This window comes from Plecotus auritus (assembly GCF_963455305.1).
Source record: "Plecotus auritus genome assembly, chromosome: 7".
NCBI classification, from domain to species: Eukaryota; Metazoa; Chordata; class Mammalia; order Chiroptera; family Vespertilionidae; genus Plecotus; species Plecotus auritus.
The window spans coordinates 130,376,640-130,399,965 of NC_137774.1; the positions used below are offsets into that span (position 1 = coordinate 130,376,640).

Sequence of the window (23,326 nt, forward strand, 5' to 3'; positions counted from 1 at the left end):
AAGATTCCTTCTCAACATAGAGGGAAAGCAGCTTAATACAGAAAGATTCTGAGTTGCCTTAGCAGGTATGGCTCAGTGGATAGGGTGTCGGCCTGCAGGTTCAATTCCGGTCAAGGTCACATGCCTGGGTTGTAGACTCTACCCCAGTAGGGAGCATGCAGGAGGCAGCCAATCAATGATTCTCTCTCATCATTGATATTTCTATCTCTCTCTCCCTCTCCCTTCTTCTCTGAAATTGATAAAATATATTTTTTAAAAAAAGAAAGATTAGATTCTGGGGTATTTGTGTGCTCTTTGTTTTTTCAAATTCAGACTTTCAAAAGTCAAAAATTAGTTGCCACTAGACTCAGAAGGAACTGTTCTGAGGAAACCTTAGTTATTGGTTTGCTATATCTTGTACAACTTAAAACTAGTTGTATGGGTAATGCCTGTTGCCCCTGATAAGAGTTGTAATATCTGCAGTATTTATAATATCTTGTATCTTACTCTTAATCCCAAAACAGGAGTCCTTGGAAAATGAAATTGTATATCTTTGGACTCCATCTAGTCTGTCAAAATGTAATGATATTAGACCAGTGAAACTGTTCTAATACTAGAATGGTAAATACATGTCATTATATATTTGTCCAAACTATAAAATGAACAGCACAGAAAGTGAACTTTAATGTAAACTATAGACTGTGAGTGATTATGATGTGACATGTGGGTCTGCAACTGTAACAAATGTAAGGGGAATGCTAATAACGGGGGAGGTGGTGCCTGTGGGGGCAGGGGGTATATGGGAAATCACTGCATTGACCACTCAATTTTGCTGTGAACCTAAAACTGCTCTAAAAATAAATTCTATTTTAAAAATTTAATGATAAAATGATGTCATTTTGTTGTAAATCAGACTTCAGCTATAATAGCCCAGATTAATCAACTTTATAATAAAAACTTGGTGACTATATTACAGTGCATTTAAACAATCTTTAAAGTCTGTCACTATTTATCCTTCTATAGTAAAACAAAACTAACTTTAAAAACAGAATTGAACTCTTCAAAATATATCAAATATCCTTTTTCTCCTTTTCTTATTTTTAAAGAAAAGCTCTTTCTACATTCATTTATTGGAAGAAGGTTTAATCTATTTTGATTGACATGAGCAACTTAAGAAGCCAAAGCGTGGTTGACTATTTTTCTTTTGATTCAATTCTCTATAGCCTCTGAAATTCCATCACTGTTACCTCATTTAACTGCCAAATATCATTTTTGTCTTATAACCGCATTCTTTGGGAAAATAGTAAAATGTACATTCAAAGAAAATTACCATGGAAACATAATATAAACACTTACTACACTGCATATTAGAAAAAAATAATCATAATATTAACAACAAAAAAGGTAATTTTGCTTTTTCCTTCTGAGTATTTCATGGCTGATGAGATTAATTTTACAAGAGGTGATAACTGCATTAGGGCCAAACAGCCTGTGAATCAGGTCTCCTTAGGTTCCAACCCCAGTTCTGTGCTAGCAACTTCTACAACGCTATGAAACCACTTTTGCAGTGTTTGAAAATGAAGGACTCATTTAAAAAACTAACAATGTCATTGTCAATTATGACAATACCATTTGGTGTTGGCTTCATTTAGTCCTGGAACACAGTGAAGTGACCGTAACATGAGTCTGAGAGAATCTCCCTTACAAAGCCAGGATTTATGTCATTAAAAAAAAAAAAAAGTTTTCAATAATTTTAGAGCCCTGTTAAAATGTCTGCTTATAATTAACTTAATTAATTATACTACTTGGAATGGAAAACCTCAAACTTCCTTTTTGGGGTTGGGTAGATTTTTCATCAATGTAACAGCCGATTCCCATCATACCTCAGCATAGTTCCTCTTCTGGGCCATTTGTTTCAACCACTTGCCCCACCCCGAAAAATCTTTTTTAAAAAATACAAATATCTTTGGAGAGGGTTGTAAGTGTCACTGTATTAATGGTGATTATTATGAAGGTGAGAACACAGCTCCAGGCTATTCTTTCAGTGTCATTCCAGAAGCACTCATATGGAGACGTTTACGTCTTGGAAAACTACCAGCGTCCCCTCAGCTTCATTGCCGAGGGAGCCAACAGAAATCAGCATGCTTCTTTCCCACAAAAGCTCCTTTCCAACCTTGCAGCTGTCTGCCACACAGACGTTTCACATCATTGTCCTTATGGCATTTTATGTTCTATGGACTCTCCTCTCCATGCTTCTGTTGGGAGACATCTGGCAGATTTTTCTAATAAAATATAAGAACCCTATTACCAGTGTGATAGTCAATTTAACTCATACCCATTAGCCTACATTATAAGGAAAAGACTAACTTCAAATTAGTTCTTCTAGATTAAATGTTTTATAAATAAATAACTGTAAACATTGGAATCACAAATAAAGTGGATTCTCAGTAAGTTGATTCTACATGATAGTTGGGGGAAAAGTAAAGGTGCAAACAATGAGATTAAAATGCAAAACTTTTTTAAAAGCTTTATAAGTGAGTGAATGCTAACATATTCAAATTCAATAAACAGAAAACATTTTAAAAATATCAATAAGGGAAGAATACGTTTTGGTGCCTATACTCAGATTATGATCTAGGTCACACAAAAAATAAACTGACCAAAGATTAGAAGGGCAGGCCAAATTTAAAAGTAAATAAATATGGCCCTGGCTGGAGTGTCGGCCAGTGGACCAAAGGGTTACAGGTTTGATACCTGGCCAAGAGCACATACCTGGGTTGCAGGCTCAATCCCAGGTCCCCAGTCAGTGCACATGTGGGAGGTGACCAATCTATGTCTCTCTCACATTGCTGTTTTTCTCTCTCTCTCCCACTCCTCCCTCCCCCTCCGTTCTCTCTAAAAAGGTCAATAAAAATATATCCTTGGATGAGGATTTATAAAAATAAAAGTAAACAAATGTGGAAGAAATAGCCATCATTTTAAATTCCATATTTAATCAAACAGAGGGATATGAAAAAAAAAGGAGGGCTCAAAGCAAGATCAGATAGATGATTAAAGGCTCAGACATTGAAATTTCAAAATAAGAAAATTGTTTCAGTTAAGGAAGACATTGAGGGACAGAACAACTGTGTTCAATAAAAGAAACAGCTGTTATTTAGATTTTGGTCTCCAAAGGAAAAATGGGCTCCAATTCTAATCCAATGGATTTATATAATTAGAAAAACTATCTGGGTGATGGTAATAAGATATTAGAATGGATTTTCTAGGAAACATGTTCTACTACCTGTCTAGAGAGCATTAATAACATCAAATGAGAGATTATCATGAGTCTTGAATGCTTTTGATTCACTTAAGTTTGGGGATGTATTGGGTGAGCTTTCAAAGCCCTGTATAATCCTCTAACTTTCACAGAACTCACTTAACTCTGAGGTCAGAGAAAAATCAAAAGTGCACAGTTTAATTTAATTATTACAGGAGAAAACAAGGGAAAACTTTATTTTTCCAACATAAATTTACTTGTATTTAAAATTTATTTGATAAGAATAGATTCTAACTATATTTATCACCAGCCATTATTAATGTTCTATTCAATGATTTTTAAAGGAAAAGGAAATTACAGCAAAGTAAGATTGGGTACTGTTCATTCACCAGGAAATAGCTATAAAAACACTTCCTACATTTGGTAAAAGCAAACAAAAAAATATGGTGATATTTCTACATTCCTCTACTTTATCAACCAACTGTACATCTCTGAAATCACTTTTGGAACTGTCACTAGAGCCACAACACCTACAAAATTTACCCTACAGAATTTAGTCACTACTCAATTATGTGGGAAAAGTGAATGACAATCAAGTCATTTGAGAATATTTTTCAAGTTAATATATGTGTGTGTGTGTACACATCTATATACAGGGTGGGGCAAAAATAGGTTTACAGCTGTTCATATGGAAAATAATACAATAATTAATAAATAATAATACAAGAATAAACTTTGTTTTAAGTGCTCACAACTGTAAACCTACTTTTGCTATACCGTGTATAATAAAAGAATTTTTGAAAAATAAATTAGCAATTTGGGGAAGCTGTTGGCATTTCATGTGCTTTAAGAAAGGTTTTTATGTCATGACAACATTCTAAGCTTTTATGCACTGAATAAATTTTTAATATGATAGAGTCTTAAAGGTAGGGAAGAAATAAAGAAGAATCTAACCTTTAGCTTAGGTGGGATAAAACCCAAAATTTGAACCATTATATTTGCAATATTTGCAAGTTATATATTTCCAAGTTATATATATTCAATTGAATTAGAGAGAAAACAATAGACCTAAACTTTCCAATTTTTTAAAGATTTTCATGTAGAGTTTTAGTAGGTGGTGTTTCTATTTGAATCCGAGTAGCTTGTTATTTCATACATTCGTATGAATTCCTCACTTAAACAAATAATTTAAAACACATCAGGATGGATTATTCGTGGGTACAGACAAGATTTGGTTTAAATTTTACCTTCTGGGAGAAAAAATGTTTAAAAGTTTTCTAGTGCCACAAGAAATATATCAAGGAATGTAGTGAAGTTGAAGAATTCTACTCTTTCCCTAATTTAACCTCTCTAACCCCTTCGTCCCAACACACACCAATCCAATTTTGTTCCTTAATCATATCAGTCACAATGTAAAACTGATCACTGAGCCTGAACTACTTGAAAATCACTGTTATGAGAATGTGACTTAAAAGAATGTTTATCTTTCTACTTTTAGGAATAGGTTTTGTCATCGTTGTTTGTTTGTTTTCCAAAAAATTAGCAAGAAAGACTTTTCTGTCGTTTCAGGGTTTAGAAATCAAAGCTAGTATTTTCAATGGCTTTTCATTGCCCATTTGTATTGTGCTATACACAACATGTGGCTTTAACACTCAGAAAGTTGAGTTCTTGGAAGGAGATCCAAGCAGAGGCCTCATAGTGGGAGGCAGCAATGTGTGAAATCACACCTTCAATTGTACTAATATCTATTCTGCTGACTACTCAGATACCAGCTTTGTCTTTTTGGTTGATGAAGAATGCCTGTGTATTTCACTTTAGAAACCAATTGCATTAGCTATTTTCTACTCATTTCAGTTACATATTGCTATAACAAGATGTATTAGAAGCTTGGTAAAAACTTTTCACTCTATTTCAATATAACATGGCTCTAACTTAAGCATAACTCAAGGTCACCCAAAATTTTGGGAGATCTTTGTTTAGCTGTCACAATATACCAGTAGACCTGACAGTAAATATTACCAGACTCTGGATTACTTCCTGGTTTAATTAAACATTCTACAAGTATGATATTATATCATGAAACTACTATTGATAAAATCATTTAAGGTCACTTGAAAATTTTAAATAAATATATCATGAATGTTGAAAGTTGTTACTTAACACCAATTTAAGTAGCAAACCTAATGAAGATATCAAAAACCATATATTGTATGTCTATATGATTCTAGAGAATTATTATAAGACACATTTCCCTTACTTGAAACAAAATGGGATAAAAGAAGATTTTAATTTATAACATGGTTCATTTTTAGATATTAATTGAATGCTATGATTATCTATATCAGTTCTAAGTACTCACCTGCAATTACTGAAATTTCAGTTCTCCACCATTTCAAAGAAAGACATACCAAACAAAGACAAAATAAACAGACTCAAGGTCTCAACTCAGCCACAGTTGGCCTCTGCATTATAGCACCAACTATCTAATTGCATTTAAGGACTGAAATTAATATAAAATAATGACTCATATATGTGTTCTGTACTTCAATGGGGCACCATTAAGACCTTAACTTGACATTTCTTCATCCCCTTTAAAAAACCATTTGTCTAACTTCCCACTGTTATAAACTATATCACTGCTGTTCCATTTGCATGCTTTTGAAAGTTACTGTACTGTTTCCATTTCGTGCACACACTGCAAGATATGGGATCCATCCCAATCGCTAGGTGAACATCAATGCATGCCTTCGAAGTATGTTTTTAAAATCTGTAACTTTTAAAAAGGTATCAAACACTTACGTTTAAAGCAGTAGGCATCAAATCTGCTATCAGGGGAAGGGAAGCCTGTCTGGTTCTCAAAACGATACAGGGTTCTCACCCCAAGTAAACCACCTCCACACTGGGCCTTGGCCACAGTCACAGGGTGGCGAACGCTGGCATCCATCAGCCACCCGTAATCGCACTGGTCAAAGCCATTCCTCCAAGCCGCGTGGAGCTCCCCCACTGTCGCCAGCCGGGCATCCTGGTTTTCACACTCTTCTTCCGCCTCCTTATAGGAGAATTTATTGGGAGCAGTGATGTGGAACACATCACCTGAAATGAGAAGAGGAGAAAAATCCCTGTTTTATTATTCATTCCTTTACAGTTTAGGGTGACGGCGGGGGCGGGGGGCCGGGGGGAAGCATGTAATACTTTTCTATGGCACGGTAGCAGCTTCTGACACTTTAAAGCAGCAGACATAACGGTTACTTAATTTTGTTACTATTCACGCATGATAAGAAACAGCACATACCGGAAAAGTTTCATATGTAAACTTTCGTATCCAATAACTGCTTCTATGGCCTATGGGTATGTATAAGCAGTTATTTGATAACAATGTAATGATCATTAAGATGAACAAACCTTTCCAAGTGAACCTTTGGATTGTTGTCTAGGAAACGAGTTTCTTCTTTAATGAAAGAGCCAGTGATGTACTTACTAACGTTGCACGCTGGGAAGGGAAAGCTGTATTGAACTGTCACTGAGGCTGTTTCACTTCGTTTATCCTAAAATCAAATAGTAATTCTCTGACCCTCCTTCTCATGTACCACTACCATCAAAATGGATTAACTCCCATCAAATCAAATAAAATAAGAAAACCTCCAGGGTTTGAAGTCAGGAAGGGATAGAAGCAGAGTAGAGTGCCCTTGCCTGCTCTCCTGTCCCAGGCACAAGGCTGCTGGGATTTGCATGCGGGTCATGGCCTGCACATGGTCAGGACCAAGACTGAATGGGGGCCATCAGCTTCCACTCAGCCAACCAAAGGCACCAAAGGCCCCCCAGGAGGAAGGGGGACCTTTTTTCCAACTTGCTCTGCACAGGTTAGATACCTTGCAATTTGCCCAAAGGACTCCTTTCTCCAATTCTCACAAAGACCCCACATGTTATAGCTAGCAGGGGCTCTAACGAGGTTTGAGAGACTCTTATATTTGCTTATTGACTAACAATGAAAGACTGAACATTTACTTTGCTCATCACCGGGCCCAATTAATGGGGAATATGTTCATTATCATTTAACGTGCTTTAATAAAATACTCTGGAAATGCAAGTTTGTTATATTGGAATTTTCCTTGGGTAAACTATCAAAACAATTGACTGAAATTAATTCAATGCAAATTAAACGATGCTTTCCAGTAGCCTTTTAAAAGACAGAGGCAGAATTAGAGAATACCTAATCAAATACAGCAGGCAGGAGGGAGAACATAAAATGAAAGGGAGAAGGAGCTAAAATATTGATAGCCCATCATTGTCGAAGCTATGGGTCCTGTTTCCATCTCACTGAGGCAGCTTGCTGAGTCCATGAGATATTAGACAACTGGGACTTCAGAGCTCTCACAATTTGGATCTTCACCTGACAGAACTTAGATGTAACAAGCAGTTGTTTAAAATGCATAGAGCCGTCACTCTCTCACTGTGACAGCTTTATAAAAAAAGAAAAATCAGTCGTAGGAAAAATAGCCAAATCACACATATCAGCTTTTCTCACTATAAATCTAAAATTGCTACTGATGAAAGTCCTGGCTGGTTTGGCTCAGTGGATAGAGCCTCGGCCTGCGGACTCAAGAGTCCCAGGTTCGATTCTGCTCAAGGGCATGTACCTTGGTTGCGGGCACATCCCCGGTAGGGGGTGTGCAGGAGGCAGCTGATTGATGTTTCTCTCTCATCAATGTTTTTCTCTCTCTCTCTCTCCCTTCCCCTCTGTAAAAAAATCAATAAAATATACTTTAAAAAATATTTTTTAAAAAAATTAAAATAAAATAAAATTGCTACTGATGAAATTCGGTCAAATCCAAATAAAAGCTATTTGAAGAAGAGAAAGAAAAATGACTTTTAGCTGACTGAAAAAAGTAAGGTGGGAGGTGAATAGGTTTGTCCTTAATGATCTAGTCTAGCAAAGGATAGTCATCTCAAATCCAAAAATACACTAGCCCAGCCTACTGTCTCAGTGATTGAGCATCAACCTATGAACCAGGAGGTCACAGTTCAGTTCCTGGTCAGGGTATATGCCGGTGTTGTAGGCTCCATCACAAGGGGGTGGGGGGGGGGGGCGAAGGAGCATGCAGGAGGCAGCCAACCAATGATTCTCTCTCATCATTGATATTTCTACCTCTCTCTCCCTCTCCCTTCCTCTCTGCAATCAATAAAAATATATTTTATCAATAAATAAATAAAAATACACTAGAAGAATGTAAGTTCCCCCTGCCTTCCTTCAATGTCACTCTCCCTAGTAAGTTTTAAAAGCATAAGGGTCACAATACCAGTTACAGAGTATGCATTGCGTCACATTTGTTAAGTAAGTGCCATTTCAAGTTCTTGTTAAGGAACAAGGTGCTCTTTTTCTCCCCTCCTTCCCAAGCAGCACATTGACTAACGCTAATCCTACGGCAGGGCTGTGGGGAGCTGCTGTCTGGACAGGTGATTGATCTCACCTATGGGTTTGGCTCAAAGCTACAGGGGGGAAAGGCAGACGCAGAGGCTGGTCTGCGCTGCCCTGAGCAGCCTCGTTCACTCCGAGTTACACTTGCAGCAAGCCTGAAAGGAATGCAAGTGTGAAAGAGGGCAGGGTGCCAGCCCGCTTCCCTCCGAGGTGGAACACTTGGCTTTGTTATTACAGCTGGCATATCATTTGTGTTGCCTTCGTTTCCTGCAGTGCGAGGTGCTTCTACGCTGAGGTAAAACTACTGTTCCTCTTAGGTAACAGGAATGATCAGCCAACCAGAGCAGGGCAATGAAATGTAATTAACTGAGTAAAACTGCTTCTCCAAACAGCTATGTTAGTCGATCTGTTAGGGGAAATCAACTTCTCCAAATGCGGCCAGACCAAAGGGCTAATGAAGAAGAATGACGGCATGAAACCACGGGTAACTGGCTTCCCTGTCTCAAACAGCATCCATGTTTGGGGTATTAAAGGAAAGAAAGGTTTCAGAAGGTGATGGCAGGTTAAAAAGAGAATTCTCTTATTATTATTAAATCATAAAAATCTACTTAATGAAACTATATAGAAACTCTTGTTAAATCTGACTTTATGTCAAAATAGTAATTATATAATTCATTTTTTGGAGGATACAATTTCCATCTACCTATCCAATACCCATAAAATAAAAATTTTATTTATTTGATTAAATTCTGTTATTCCCTAAGGCCACCTGTTTTTCTTTTTATTTATATGTAGGAATTTTTCAAACATGAAAAATGAAATTTTAAAAATATATATTGAAAGATACATCGCCATTGGGTTTCATGTATCTCAGACAAAAAAAAAGAGGAAGATTTAACTGACATTGAATTTACTTTAAGGTGAGAATTAATATATGCCATAATTGTTGTTTTATTTGAAAATAATAAGAAAAGGAAACATTTCCTTTAACTCAACTCCAAAAATAAATATCTAAAACTTCTAAATCATAATTGCTTAACATGAACATTACCTTGCCCACTTCAAAAAACCAATAATATAGTGAGGCATCCACATTATAGAATTATCTTGCTATAACTTGATACTCTTATGATTAATACTGAATCTATATTCAAAGTGATAAGTCTAGTGTACAAACTATTAAGGCCAGGACATTTTGTACTTTTCTAAAATATGCCAGACTCTCCTGGCATCAGTTTCATTCTAAAACCCAAACCACACACACACACACACACACACACACACACACACACACACACACACACAAGTAAATCAATGGGTAATGTACAGATAGCAGTAACTGAACTAATTTATATTACCAAGAGTTCTGGATTTCTAAGGCATCTATAACTTTCTGTCAAGTTTTTTGTGTGTGTTTTTATTCATTAGATGCCTGAATTTAACTAGATAACCCTTTGACGTTGCATGATTTTTATCTAACATAATACAAATGTAGATGACCTACTGTTTAAATCAGAATTAATCTATTAAAAACTTGTTGCTGAAGATGTGGATTGGGAATATTATTAACTTACAGTTTAAATTCTAAGAACATAACTTCCAAAAATGTCTTTCACAGAAAACTGGTGAGCTTTGAGATGTGGCTAGGTATTCCAAAGAGAAGCGTTTCCATGCACAATTGCATTTAGAAAAACAAATACAAGTCATTTGACAGGTTTCATTTCTGCAAAACTTCTCAGAGCATTTAATGTTACAGTATTTATTGGGAGACCCATACCATTTGACCAGGTAATTCTTCTTTTTCACAGAATACTACTCAATAGTCCATGATCTGTCTCATGGAGTAAGTTTGAAAACATTGCTCTAGAGACATATGTGTTTCCATGAAGAGGAACCTCAATTGATCCGTAACTATAACTTAGTATTACGTTTCTGGTTGCCTATTTGTCAGCCTGCTCAAGATAGGAGCAGAGTAAGTGGATCAGGTAACCACACAGAATCAAAGCAGGAGCCAAAAAACTAAGGACAGTACAAAGCAAAGGGCATATTAAGTCCATTGCCTCCCAGGGTTGCTTCAAAGACTGCCAGTGAGCAAAGCAGGGGCCGGGGGCGGGGCACTGGGCAGAGTGGTGATGAAGCCTCTAAGACAGTTTTAAAGCCAAACACAGAAGAAGCTCATTTCCTAAAAAGAAGATCTTTTTGCAAAAATTAAAACAAGATACAGCCAATAAAAGCATTAGACTTTCTCCTCTATAATAAACCATTGGCACATCTTTCCATACCAAATCCCACAGAAAAATGCAGGTTGTGGGCTAATACTGGCTGCTTTTATACAGTCAAAATATTAAGATTTTCAAAAATGTTATTGATCTACTTTCAGTGTTTAAGTCTATAGTCAGGAATTATATACAGCTCAAATTATATGTTCTAAACTACAGCACAGTGGAATGAAATTAGACAGATATTAAGTCTGGTCCGTAACAATAAAGTAACTCCAGTCTTGGTCCAAAAATGAATGAGCACAAGAGGATGCACCAAGAAATAAAAATCTAAGGTCCAGAGGCAAAGCCAATTCAGGAATCAATGAATAAGAGAAAGAGAAAGCAAACATCTGAGAAGCAAGCAAAGCAACTCACCACCTTTGCTTAATTTCTCTCCAACATGACTTAATTGGCCATGTTGTGTAAGTCCCTACCCTGAGGGTATCTTAAAGGCACCTTTTTGCCTCTGATGTAGGCAATAAACGTTCCCTCTGAGTTTTTATCCCAGTACCACCTGCAGAGCGAGAAGGGGGGACTTTCTGTGAGAGAAAATCCTACTTTATTAGCACAGGACAAGGCTATGTTCTGTGCCTACACCTGAATACTTGTAACTAAACAATTTCATGTTATTTTGGATTTACTAGATAATTGCCTTTCTGGAAGGCAAGCAACACTTTCATAAATTGAACCCACCATTAAGTTCCAGAAGTGCCCTCGTCAAAGCAGCTACACCTACAGGACACTTTTATGAAATCTGTAACTAGAGTACAGATTTGGAACATGTTTCTAAATGTTATCTACCTATGAAACAATATTCCATTTTTCTCTGGATTCAGAGAGCAAATAAAATGTCAGAAAAGAAATACACAAAATATCTTTTATAAGTAAGAATTCATCCAGGTGTAAACATATGCATTCACATTAATATACATAAAATATAATGTAGAACAGAAGCTTTCACACACAGACTAATTTGCATATTTCATATATAACATATATGCAGTATTCTTAATCCATATTTTCCCAAATTTTCCAATAAAATACTGTGACTCTGAATTATTCCCATTATTTCAACTTCCCAGGGATGTCCTGGAAGAAACTGGAAGACATTGCTGGTGAGACTTTAATATCTGTTGACACTCCACAAACTTAATTCATCTTAATCATAGGAATTAACATAATCAGAATTATTAAGAAAAACAGACACACTTTAATTTGACAACTAACTGCTCTAAGACCCCCTAGAAATTTGACCACGCCTATTCTTTTTCAACACTTCCGATTGCTAAATGAAAAGCTGTTTCCTGGCTAACTCAAAAATTACACGTACTGAAAGGGCATGCAATGATAAAAACAAATCAAAACTGAAAAATGACACACACTGTTCAAAAGTATGAGTTTATACCCAGGAGTAACGCAGAAAGATTAACAAGCCAGGCTATAGCAAAGGTGGGATAGGCTCTCTCTCCTGCTGACAATTCCTTGTGGTCACTCAGGTGAAAAGGGAAGTTGGCATCAGCAGACCACAGATAACACTCAGTTCTTTCCTAGACTGAAGCTGATAGGCTGCTTTCTATGGCAGTCCAAGCTGAGACCTCACCACAGTTTTCCAGATGGATATATTTGCTGGGTAGTGTGATAAACGTTTATGCTTCTTCTGTTTATCTGGGCTCATAAGCCTTCTTGCCTAAACTATCTGGTATGAGAATTAGTTCTTATAAACTAATCATGATTCCTTTGTCCATCTGAGAAGAGAAATCCCTGATTTTTTTTCCAATATAAGGAAGTTCAAGGTTTGTACATTTCCTTGCTATTTGGATCAAAAGAGTATATAAGTAATAAATGTGTGCAAAAGTGCATATGGGGTGAGCTGCAAGTAGTCACATGAAATGAGCTTCTAAATGCCATGCAGTAAAACCACTTACAGTATATGGCAAGTACCATGGTGATAAAAACAATTCAACATAATTATTATTTGCTTTGAAGTTCTGGACTTTTAAGTTTTTTCAAAGGAGGATTCCTTTTCTTTTCTTCCTCTTTCTCTCTCTCTCTCTGTCTCGTTTTTGCCTGAGTCAACATACACAGATCAAAGCAATGAATGCTAATGCTCATTATCCTCTCATGAAACCCATCCGCTGTACATGTTTGGTGAACACCTAACACACCTGCTATATAACCTTTCAAGGGCCAATATTTGTAGATGATTCAAGAGCATGTCAATCCCCCTCAGATTTGATCTTCTCACTTTCACAGAGAACACCAACCTTCTGTTAACAGTCACAAGGAAACCTCCAGGTTCCCTCCGTTTCTAGTGTTGGGCTGGTGATGTTTCTGATTTGAGGGGCAATGAGACTGGACAGCCAGGCCAGCACCTTTCCAACTTCTCCTTTGCCTTAGGCTGAAGCAGAAGCATAATGTGGCTTAAAGTGTAGACTTTGGGTTCTGAAATTTGTAACCTCTAATTAATTATTGGAGAATTGTCATTAGTCAACCTTGATAGCCAGTTAACATTATCTACATCGGATAACATTCATGGGGGAAAGGGATTAATGTATTTGTGAATGTGCTACTACACAAGAGCTCATGTGTGTCAATTTGAAGGGCTGAAAGACACAGGAAAGCCCCACTAAATTTTAAACATACCTGTATTTGTATGGTTTTCAGGATGTTATCTCATTCTTTCCCATTGACAGAGCAGTAAGATTTTAATTAAAGTGAGAAAGAGTTCTAAAAAATTTCTGGGTGTCTGAGTCTTCAGAATATATAAGAGATTGAATGTGTGATCTGGTCTGACAGGCACAATATGGCTGCAGGACAACACAGGAGGATCAGCCTAGTGTTTTGTTTGTGTGTGTGTTATGTGTTTTTTTAAAGTTTCACAGTTGAGAAGTAAATAGCCACTGTATTTCCAAAGAAGCTCTTTGAATTCAGAACTCCAGGAGACCTTGACATCAAAACCTTAAAGCAAATGACTGTCATATGCTTCAAGGAGTTTATGTCAAGCATTTATACTTTTTTAAATGTAACATTATAAAATGGAAAAAAAAAACTATTATAGAAAATTCTAAGGATTCCATTAAAGAACTATTAGAACTAATAAATTCAGCAAGGTTACAAGATACCAGATACAATATCCTACATAATAAAAGGCTAATATGCAAATGACCAAATGGTGCAATGACTGGTCACTCTGATGCGCGCTGACCACCAGGGGGCAGACACTCAATGCAGGAGCTGCCCCCTGGTGGTCAGTGTGCTCCCACAGGGGAAGTGCCGCTCAGCCAGCAGCAGGGCTCATGGCTGGCGAGCACAGCAGCAGTGGTGGGAGCCTCTCCAGCCTCCATGGCAATGCTAAGGATGTCCGACTGACGGCTTAGGCCCACTACACCATCAGTAGGAAATCGCCCCAGGGTTCCTGGACTGTGAGAGGGCGGAGGCCAGGCTGAGGGACCCCCCACAAGTGCATAAATTTTGTGCACCAGGCCTCTAGTCAATATATAAAAATCAATTGTATTCTTACACTTGCAACAAATAGAAAAAGAAATAAAGAAAAACTCATTTACATTTGCATCAAAAAGTTAAAATTTTTAAGACTAAATTTAATAAAAATACTGCAAAACTTATACTCTGAAAGCTAAAAACATCACTGAAATAAATGAAAGAAGATCTAATAAAAATAGAAAAACATCTCATGTTCATGGATCTAAAGAATTAATATTGGTGAGATGGCAATACATCTCAAATGAACCTAGAAATTCAATGCAATCCCTATTAGAATCGCAGCTGGCTTCTTTGTAGAAATCGACAAGCTGATCCTAAAATTAATATGGGAACTCAAGGTACCAGGAATAGCTAAAATAATTTTTAAAAGAACACAATTGGTGGTCTCACATTTTTCAATTTCAAAATGTACTACAAAGCAATAGTAATCAAGACAATGTGGTACTGATATAGAGATCAATAGAATGGAATGGAGAGTTTAGAAATAAAACCATATATCTATGATCAACTGATTTTCAAGGGGGTGGCCATTAAATGAGAAATAAATAATCTTTTCAACAGATGGTGCTGGGATACATGGACATACACATGCAAATGAATAAATTTGGATTCTTGCCTCACACCATGTATAAAAATTAACTCAAAATAGATTAAAATAAAAGTAAAACTTAAATTTCATGAAACTTTAGGAGAAAATACAGAAGTAAGTCTTCATGACTGGGGATTTGACAATGTTTTCGTAGATATGACACCAAAAGCACAAACAAAGAAACATTTTATAAAATGGATTTCATCCAAATTAGAATTTTTTGTGTTTCAAAGGACCTATTGAGAAAGCAAAAATACAACTCACAGAACGGGAAAAAATATTTGTAAGTAATATACAGTATCTGAAAAGGCACTGTAGTATATAACAAACTCTTAAAACTCAATAACAAAAGGGCAAATAACCCAATTAAAAATGGACAAACGTTCCAAAAAGACATTTTTCTGAGGAGAAACCAAGATGGCAGCATAGGTAAGCACCTAAACTGCTGCCTCATACAACAATTTCAAAACTACAACTAAAGGACAAAATAGACATCATCCAGAACCACAGGAAGGCTGACTGAGTGGAAATTCTACAACTAGAAGGAAAGAGAAAAGCACACTGAGACTCACAGGAGCTGCGGAAGGCAGAGGTACTGAGGCACGCACAGAGAGGGCGGGCAACTGAGTATGCAGCTGGCTTTCTCAATTGGAAGGGAGACAAAAGCTCCTGACTGCTCTGAACACCAGTTCTGGACGAGACTCTGGGGACCCAGACTCATACGGGGAGAAACTGGACTGTCTGGCAGCGGGCGAAACTCGAGGGCAGCTTTCTCTCAGAGGTGCTTGCAGCAATTACCATGGGACACTGAGACGCAGGGACCTCTTAGGGCAGGACTAACGGGAAGCCATTGCTGTATGCTCTGCCCCGAGACTCTGCCCCATCCAAGCTGAGCGCAGAGGCTTTTGCATATGAATGACCTGGTCCTTTGAATTCTAAACTTACCTAACAAACTGCAGCTGAGTCAGTGAGACCCAGAACATCCAAAAGAAGGCCCAAAGCCCCACAGCAGCTTGCATTGCTTCACAGCTGGGCCTCATCTGGGCATCTCCAAAACCCAAACAAAGAAAAGGAATCTGCAGATCTCTCTGTAGCTCCTGCTGGGTGGCCTCAGGAAGAGACTAAATTAGTACCTCCTTGGAGATCCAAGAGCCAGTGTACCCAGGGGTCAGAGTAGGACCATCCAGATTACAACTCCTCAGATCCATAAGGGACATACTCAGGGGGCAGACTCAGTGAGCACCAAAGCCCCACTGAAGCAAGTCTTGTCTCATAAGGGTGTCTCCAGCACAGAAGTTCTCCCAGCGTAGGCACAACTGATCCTCACAGCCAATTGCCCTGGAGGTCAATTCCTCCCAGTGATACCAACAACAATCAGGGCTTGACTACAACAAGACTGTGCACACAGCCAACAAAGGGGTGCACCAAGAGTGACCACCTCAGGTAACTGGGGAGGCTGAGCCACTGGGCCCTATAGGACACCTAGCACACAAAGCCACTCTATCAACTCAGGGAAGCAGCCAAAATGCAAAGACAAAGAAACAGGTCACAAATGAAAGAAATGGAGGAAAGCAAATGACTGGAGAAAATATAGAGTTCAAAACCACGGTTATAAGGTTTTTCAAGAATTTTCTAGAAAAGGCAGATAAATTTAGCGAGACACTCAAGGATATGAAAAAGGACCAACTAGAAATTAAGCATACACTGACTGAAATAAAAAGTAATATACAGAGATCCAACAGCAGACTAGAGGATCACAAGAATCAAGTCAAAGATTTGAAATACAAAGAAGCAAAAAAACACCCAACCAGAAAAGCAAAAAGAAAAAAGAATCCAAAAATATGAAGATAGTGTAAGGAGCCTTCTGGGACAACTTCAAGCGTACCAACATCCGAATTATGGGGGTGCCAGAAGAAGAGAGAGAGCAAGATACTGAAAACCTATTTGAAGAAATAATGACATAAAACTTCCCCCACCTGGTGAAAGAAATAGACTTACAAGTCCAGGAAGCCCACAGAACCCCAAACAAAAGGAATCCAAAGAGGACCACACCAAGACACATCATAATTAAAATGCCAAGGACAAAAGACAAAGAGAGAATATTAAAAGCAGCAAGAGAAAAACAGTTAGTTACCTACAAGGGAGCACCCATACGATTGTCAGCTGATTTCTCAACAGAAACTATGCAGGCCAGACGGGAGTGGCAAGAAATATTCAAAGTGATGAATAGCAAGAACCTACAACCAAGATTACTCTACCCAGCAAAGCTATCATTCAGAATTGAAGATCAGATAAAGAGCTTCACAGATAAGAAAAAGCTAAAGGAGTTCATCACTGCCAAACCAGTATTATATGAAATGCTGAAAGGTATTCTTTAAGAAAAGGAAGAAGAAGAAAAAGATAAAGATAAAAATTATGAACAACAAATACATGTCTATCAACAAGTGAATCTAAAAATCAAGTGAATAAAAAAATCTGATGAACAGAATAAACTGCTGAATATAATAGAATCAGGGACATAGAAAGGGAGTGGACTGACAATTCTCGAGGGGAAAGGGGTGTGGGGGGTGCGGGAAGAAACTGGATAAAAATCATACATCTATGGATGAGGACAGTGTGGGGGGGGGTAAGGGCATGGGGTGGGGTGGGAACCGTGTGGAGGGGAGCTATTGGGGAAAAAAGAGGAACAATTGTAATAATCTGAACAATAAAGATTTATTAAAAATGAAAAAAAAAGACATTTCTCTGAGAAAATATATAACTAGCCAAAAGAGTACATAAAAACTTGCTCAAATCATTGGCAAATAGGGAAATACAAATCAAAACCACAATCAGATATTACTGCATATATTATTGCATATCATTAGGATGTCTATGCTATTTTAAAAAGTCAGATAAAAACAAGTGTTGGCAAGAACATGAAACAAGCAGGACCCCAAAATACTGCTGGTAAACAATTAAAGTGGTGTAGCCACATTGGACAACAGTCTAGCAATTCCTCAAAAAGTTAGAAAGAGAGTTACATTTAACCCAGCAATTCCAATTATTGTAGTCGAATCAGTAAGGCGATCATTACTCAAAAAAGAATTCTCATAGTTCCATCTGATAAGTCAGAGAGGTGGGGGGGGGGGGGGGCGGTGGTGGAGCTCTTTGCATTTCTCTGGTTTGTAAGACTGCCTGTTGCTCTGCCAGGGAACCTTTGGTGGCCCTGAGTGTTTACTGCAGTGGAACAGAAAAAAGGGCACATCCAATCACTTAACCTCTCTGGTGCCTCAGTTTCCTTATTTCAAAAAGAAGGGGGTTTTTAAAGAATGCCTGACAAGCAGCCATATAATAAGTAGTTTCCTTCCTTACTCTCCCTATGGTACCTCACAGCCAATCTATTGAAGTAGCTGCACTGAATGAAGATGTCATTTACCAGAGGTGCTTTAGGGTGCCATGCCTGCTTGCCTTCATCAGTGGCTCTTTGCTAGACCAAACACTTAACAGAAACAACGCCCAGTTCAGTTTCAAAGCCTAACGAGTGATGTTAGTCTCCAAAGCCTATTTAAGAAGCATAGCCATAGCTGTGATCTATGATTCTGTGAGTTCTACAGAGAGTAGCTAAAAAATTTTCAGCATCTTCTAATACCAACCTCAATCAATGTGGAGAGCTCCTGTAATCCAGAATCAATATTTGAACCATCTGCTGACCCACGGTACACAGGAAGCTCTTTTAGCGAACTTAGGGCTCTTTAACTCAATAAGCCCAGTATTATTTATTCTTAAATAACTCCCATCAGTGCAATATTCTGTAGATTGCATGCTATAAATTCTATTAAAATCAAAAGTCAATCTGAGAATCTACAGGCAAGAAATCACATAATTTCCAGGTTTGATATCTAATTTCAGTCCAATTAAAAGTTCCAAAAAGGCCAGAACTAAGCCCTGCTCTGAGAGCTATTCAACGACATCCAGGCCTTTACCTAAAGTTTTGCTTTTCATATCTACACGAGCTCATACAATAACAAAACAGAAAGGTTATATTTGATTGTAGGTCAGACACGTGGATGAGATGGAAGCATTAGACAAGTCATAGAGGAGACAGAGCTATGCTGGATTTTGACATGATAGAGAAGTAGAAAAATTAACCCGTAATTTGTGAATAGTTACAAAGGAACCAATCCCAGAGAGGACAGCGCAAGAAAGGGAGATTATTGTGAGAGGCTGGAAAGGAGGAAAGAGTATCTCCGGGAAGGAATTCCTTCTGAGACATCACAGAAAAGAGTGAGAGGAGATATTCAAAGAGAAAAATTAGTATCGTGGTGATACAATAAAAGTGAAAAAAATCCTTAGTAAATTTGGTGAACAAAGCTTGGCATTTTTTTCGAGATATTAAAGAAATGGAAGGGTGGTGGAGGCATTCTCAAAAAAGATAGTTTGGGGAAATACCGCAATTACCACCAAGTATTTCTTGAGTAATTATTATGTATCTATTACTGGAATAGGTCCTTCATTGTGGTTGAAAGTTATAGAGGACATTTCTGGCCAGGAGTTTACAGAAGTTTTGCAGAAATAAAACTAGTAGTTAATATTTTGTATTTGATGACTATGAAGCAATTAGGGGATAATTAAAGACTGAAAATATGTGGAACTCAGTCTAAGAAAAGTGGGAGTTCAGAGCCAGGAATTCTCCGTGTGAGCTGGGGGAGCCAAAGATGGGCTCTTACAGGCACAGGGATAAGCAGAACGTTGGGAAGCCCAGGGGCGTGTGTTCTCTGAGGACCAAAGCAGAGGTGCGGGAAGGAGCAAGCACAGAGTCTGTAAAGGATATTGTATTCATATGCATAACTGTGTTATCATCACCACCTTAGAGTAAGAACCAGATTCACTTTTCTCTTTTATAAAGAAATACATGTCAGAATGAATATGGTATTATAAAACAAGAAATAAGAAAAAAACCAGAAGGTTGACATCCTGTCAACTAAATATCTTTGATGATAAGTAACTACATTAAAACAAAATTAATTTTCTTTTTGAACTAGATTTCATTTTATACTTCACTTGGATTTTTCATTAGACCATCTAGAATAATATAGCTTCTAATTTGAAATAATTGTACCTTGTTCATAACTGTGTCCATGTTCCATGACACACATTCTGAATACATCGATATCTCTCATCTTTACTGCCCTCACCACCTCTCTCACTCACACCTGGCTGTAAAAATACAATATAATATAGGTGGGAATTATACTACCCATGAATATAGCAATTAATATATCTTGGGAAGAATTTTGGCTTACTTCAAATAATCTTTTATCAATGTGGCACTAAAATACCAGATATAATTTTATATTGTTAATTTTCCACAAGTATGTTTATCAATTCACAATTTAGCCAGTGGCCTTTACTTCAGAGAGAAGACACACACTTCGGTAAAGGAAGGAGAGAGGCCTTACAAGAATGATCTTGTGATCTTCTTCTTACACCATCAGTCACAAAAGTCACTCGTTAACCTCCCCACCCCACCCCTCCCCACCAGTCCAATTTCAAGTTAAGAGAGAAAAGCCCAGTGACCCAAAATTTGCGAATTATTCCAAGGGACAGAAAACAAGGATGAAAACATTTCCAGCACCATGTCATTGTAAACATAATTAATATCTCCCAACTTTGTTGAGTTCTTTCTACAGAACAAATAAAATCTTTGTCACTCTGCTGGTACAAACTTCAGTCAGTGCTTGAATTAGTAATGATACTGATTCTTTTACCTTTCTCTTCCAACTTTTGTAGGCTAAACCAAAAAGGTTCAAATTCTGTTGCTTTGATATAAATACCCAAACTAAATGTATGCTACATTGCACATATAAATTTTCAGTCATCAACTATGTGCAACATCTGTCCCAAGAAACTGTATAAAATACAGCTGGGTTACATTCAGGCATAGGCTGGTTTTACGAATAACAGTTGCCTTCGAAGTGCTGTTTATGGAGGTGGAAAAGAACTCCTGTAGACTAGTAAATCGTTCTGTTTGCAGTGTATATGCACACTCTCAGAGCTACTCTTCCCACGGAGCCCAGTTCTCCTCACACATTAGTTGCAATATCTGAGCAGACAGTGGGGAAGCCAGTTCTCAATGGTTCAGGGTGGCTAAGGATCCCCAGTGGTCCTGTCAAAAGTACCTCAAACAGTATATTTGTAGAGGGCATGGAATTTCTAGGACTCCTGGAGAGACAGAAAGTCCTCTGGTCTCAAAAAATATATAAGGACTCTGTAGCCTTAGAGAGTGGGGTTTCGGTTGTTCCATCAGGATAAGATTGAAGAACAGACACACAGAGGGCCCCTTAGGCGATCCATCCGGTAGCACTGTGAGTACATAAGCCTGTTTCTCCATCAAGGAGGCTGACTTGTGATACTTTTTTTTACATATATTTTTATTTATTTCAGAGAGGAAAGGAGAAAGAGAGAGGGAGATAGAAACATCAATGAGAGAGAAGCATTAATTGGCTGCCTCCTGCACGCCCCCAGCTGGGGATTGAGCCCACAACTTGGGCATGTACCCGGACCTGGAATGGAACTGTGGCCTCTGGGTTCATAGGTCGAAGCTCAGTCACTGAGCCAGGCCAGCCAGGCTTGTGATGATTATTCATGTTTGGATCAGGCCATGGATTTGTACCTGAAAGCCACCATTTCAATGATGTTTGGTAAAGCTGTTTTAGGTAATTAGAACTTATGTATACTTTTTAAAACTACCTTTGATTCAGTTCTAGTTTTACCAGCATTCCAGAAATTTTTATAATTATCACTCTGATAGATACTATTCTAAATTAAAACAACAGTGATTTAAAAATTCCACGTTACCAAATTTGGATACAAATTTCCATCTTACTGAAATAGCAATAGCCAAATTCATTTTCTAGAACTAGATTCTCCTACCAACTCTCCCCTATTAAATGAAACTTAAAGTAAAGGAAGAAAAAAACAATATGTCATAGTTTGGACTTTACATGTATTTTTTCCCCTTTGTCCCTATATAAAAGGGAACTTTTAGTATCTGAAGTTCTGGTTTAGAAAATACATTTACCAGCCTAAAATGAGAGTTACAATAAGAGTGTTAAGATGCTAGGGAAACACACTTCAAAAGCCTTCTTGAAGGCAGCCCCTCTGATTCAAAATTAAGGCATCAGGAAAATATAAGCTGCTTCTTTTCTAGCTCTCAGTCTCTGAGTTTGTTTATTCAATTCATAAAATCATAGAATTATAATATTGGAAGAGACCGTGTCAATTGTCTAGTCCAATCTCCTAATTTGACAGATAAGAAAAGAAGAGATCTTTCTTTTTATGTGTACCCAGCCAAAATTAAATGTATCACTCAATTCAATACTTCTATTTATATATTTGGGCTTCTAAGATATCTGTTGATATAAATGAAACTCCATTTCTAAAGTCACAGAAACTTGTATTCCATATGTTTAATAATAAAACTTCATTGCATCCCTAAGGTAATGTTGCCACTATTGAACTTGCCTTTGTCTTTAGGGAGCTCTAACTCATGCTAAGTGAGATACGATGGTCTAAAATCAGCAGCCTCTAAGCATCTGTAAAGCAACGCTTATAACTTACCTGGCTTTTACATCCCTAACAACTAGTAGAGTACTTATCACAAAGTAAATAGCTTTTTTAATATGTTGATTGGCCAAATGAATGAATGATAGCTCTGAATATCTGTGTAGCAAAATAAACAGAAGTGTAACATGACCACCCTCCTGGGCTAGCTAAGGTTATTTAGTTGTGCTTTCGGGTGTTTATCAGCACTTGGATTCACAATGGTTTGTCATCACAGGATTTTACCTGAGTTCTCACAAAAATAGGTACCACCCTTACAGCTTTCTATTCTTAATACTCTAAAAGTGTATAGGAAATAGTCCAATAGCAGCATGACTGAAAGAAAACCTGCTATTAACTAAAGACATTTCTAACCTGTGTAAGCATTTACACACTCCTCCTTCTCTTTCCACTTCAAGCTTATTTTACCACAGAATCATATGGTCATTTAAACTAAATGTTGCTGTTTGGAATTTAAACAAGCATGAAGACTTATTTTATTCCAACATGCACCCTGCCTTCCCTCAATTTTCTTATTTCAAATGACACTAGAGAAATGTAAACATTTTACCATCCAGATGGTCCACGTAGCAATACACGTCATAAGTTTCATGAGGAGAACGGAATCCATAGGTCCTGACACCTTCCTTCCCCATCATATCTCCATAACAGCCTTCTCGAGGAGTCCGGATGGGATACCTGGGGAAAGAAAGGACTAATAATTAGTACTTTATTCT

General features: G+C 37.6%; 1 protein-coding gene across 3 annotated transcripts in view; it reads right to left on the bottom strand.

The window, feature by feature from the left end:
- VCAN (versican) overlaps positions 1 to 23,326 on the bottom strand; it is a gene marked incomplete at its 5' end in the record, with an annotated part of 106,547 nt that overhangs the window by 59,793 nt on the left and 23,428 nt on the right. For all 3 annotated transcript variants that reach the window (XM_080679276.1, XM_080679278.1, XM_080679277.1), the window contains 2 exons: positions 6,038 to 6,331; positions 23,161 to 23,288. In XM_080679276.1, the coding sequence (XP_080535402.1) occupies positions 6,038 to 6,331; positions 23,161 to 23,288 (422 nt within the window). The remainder of the gene's footprint in view (positions 1 to 6,037; positions 6,332 to 23,160; positions 23,289 to 23,326) is intronic.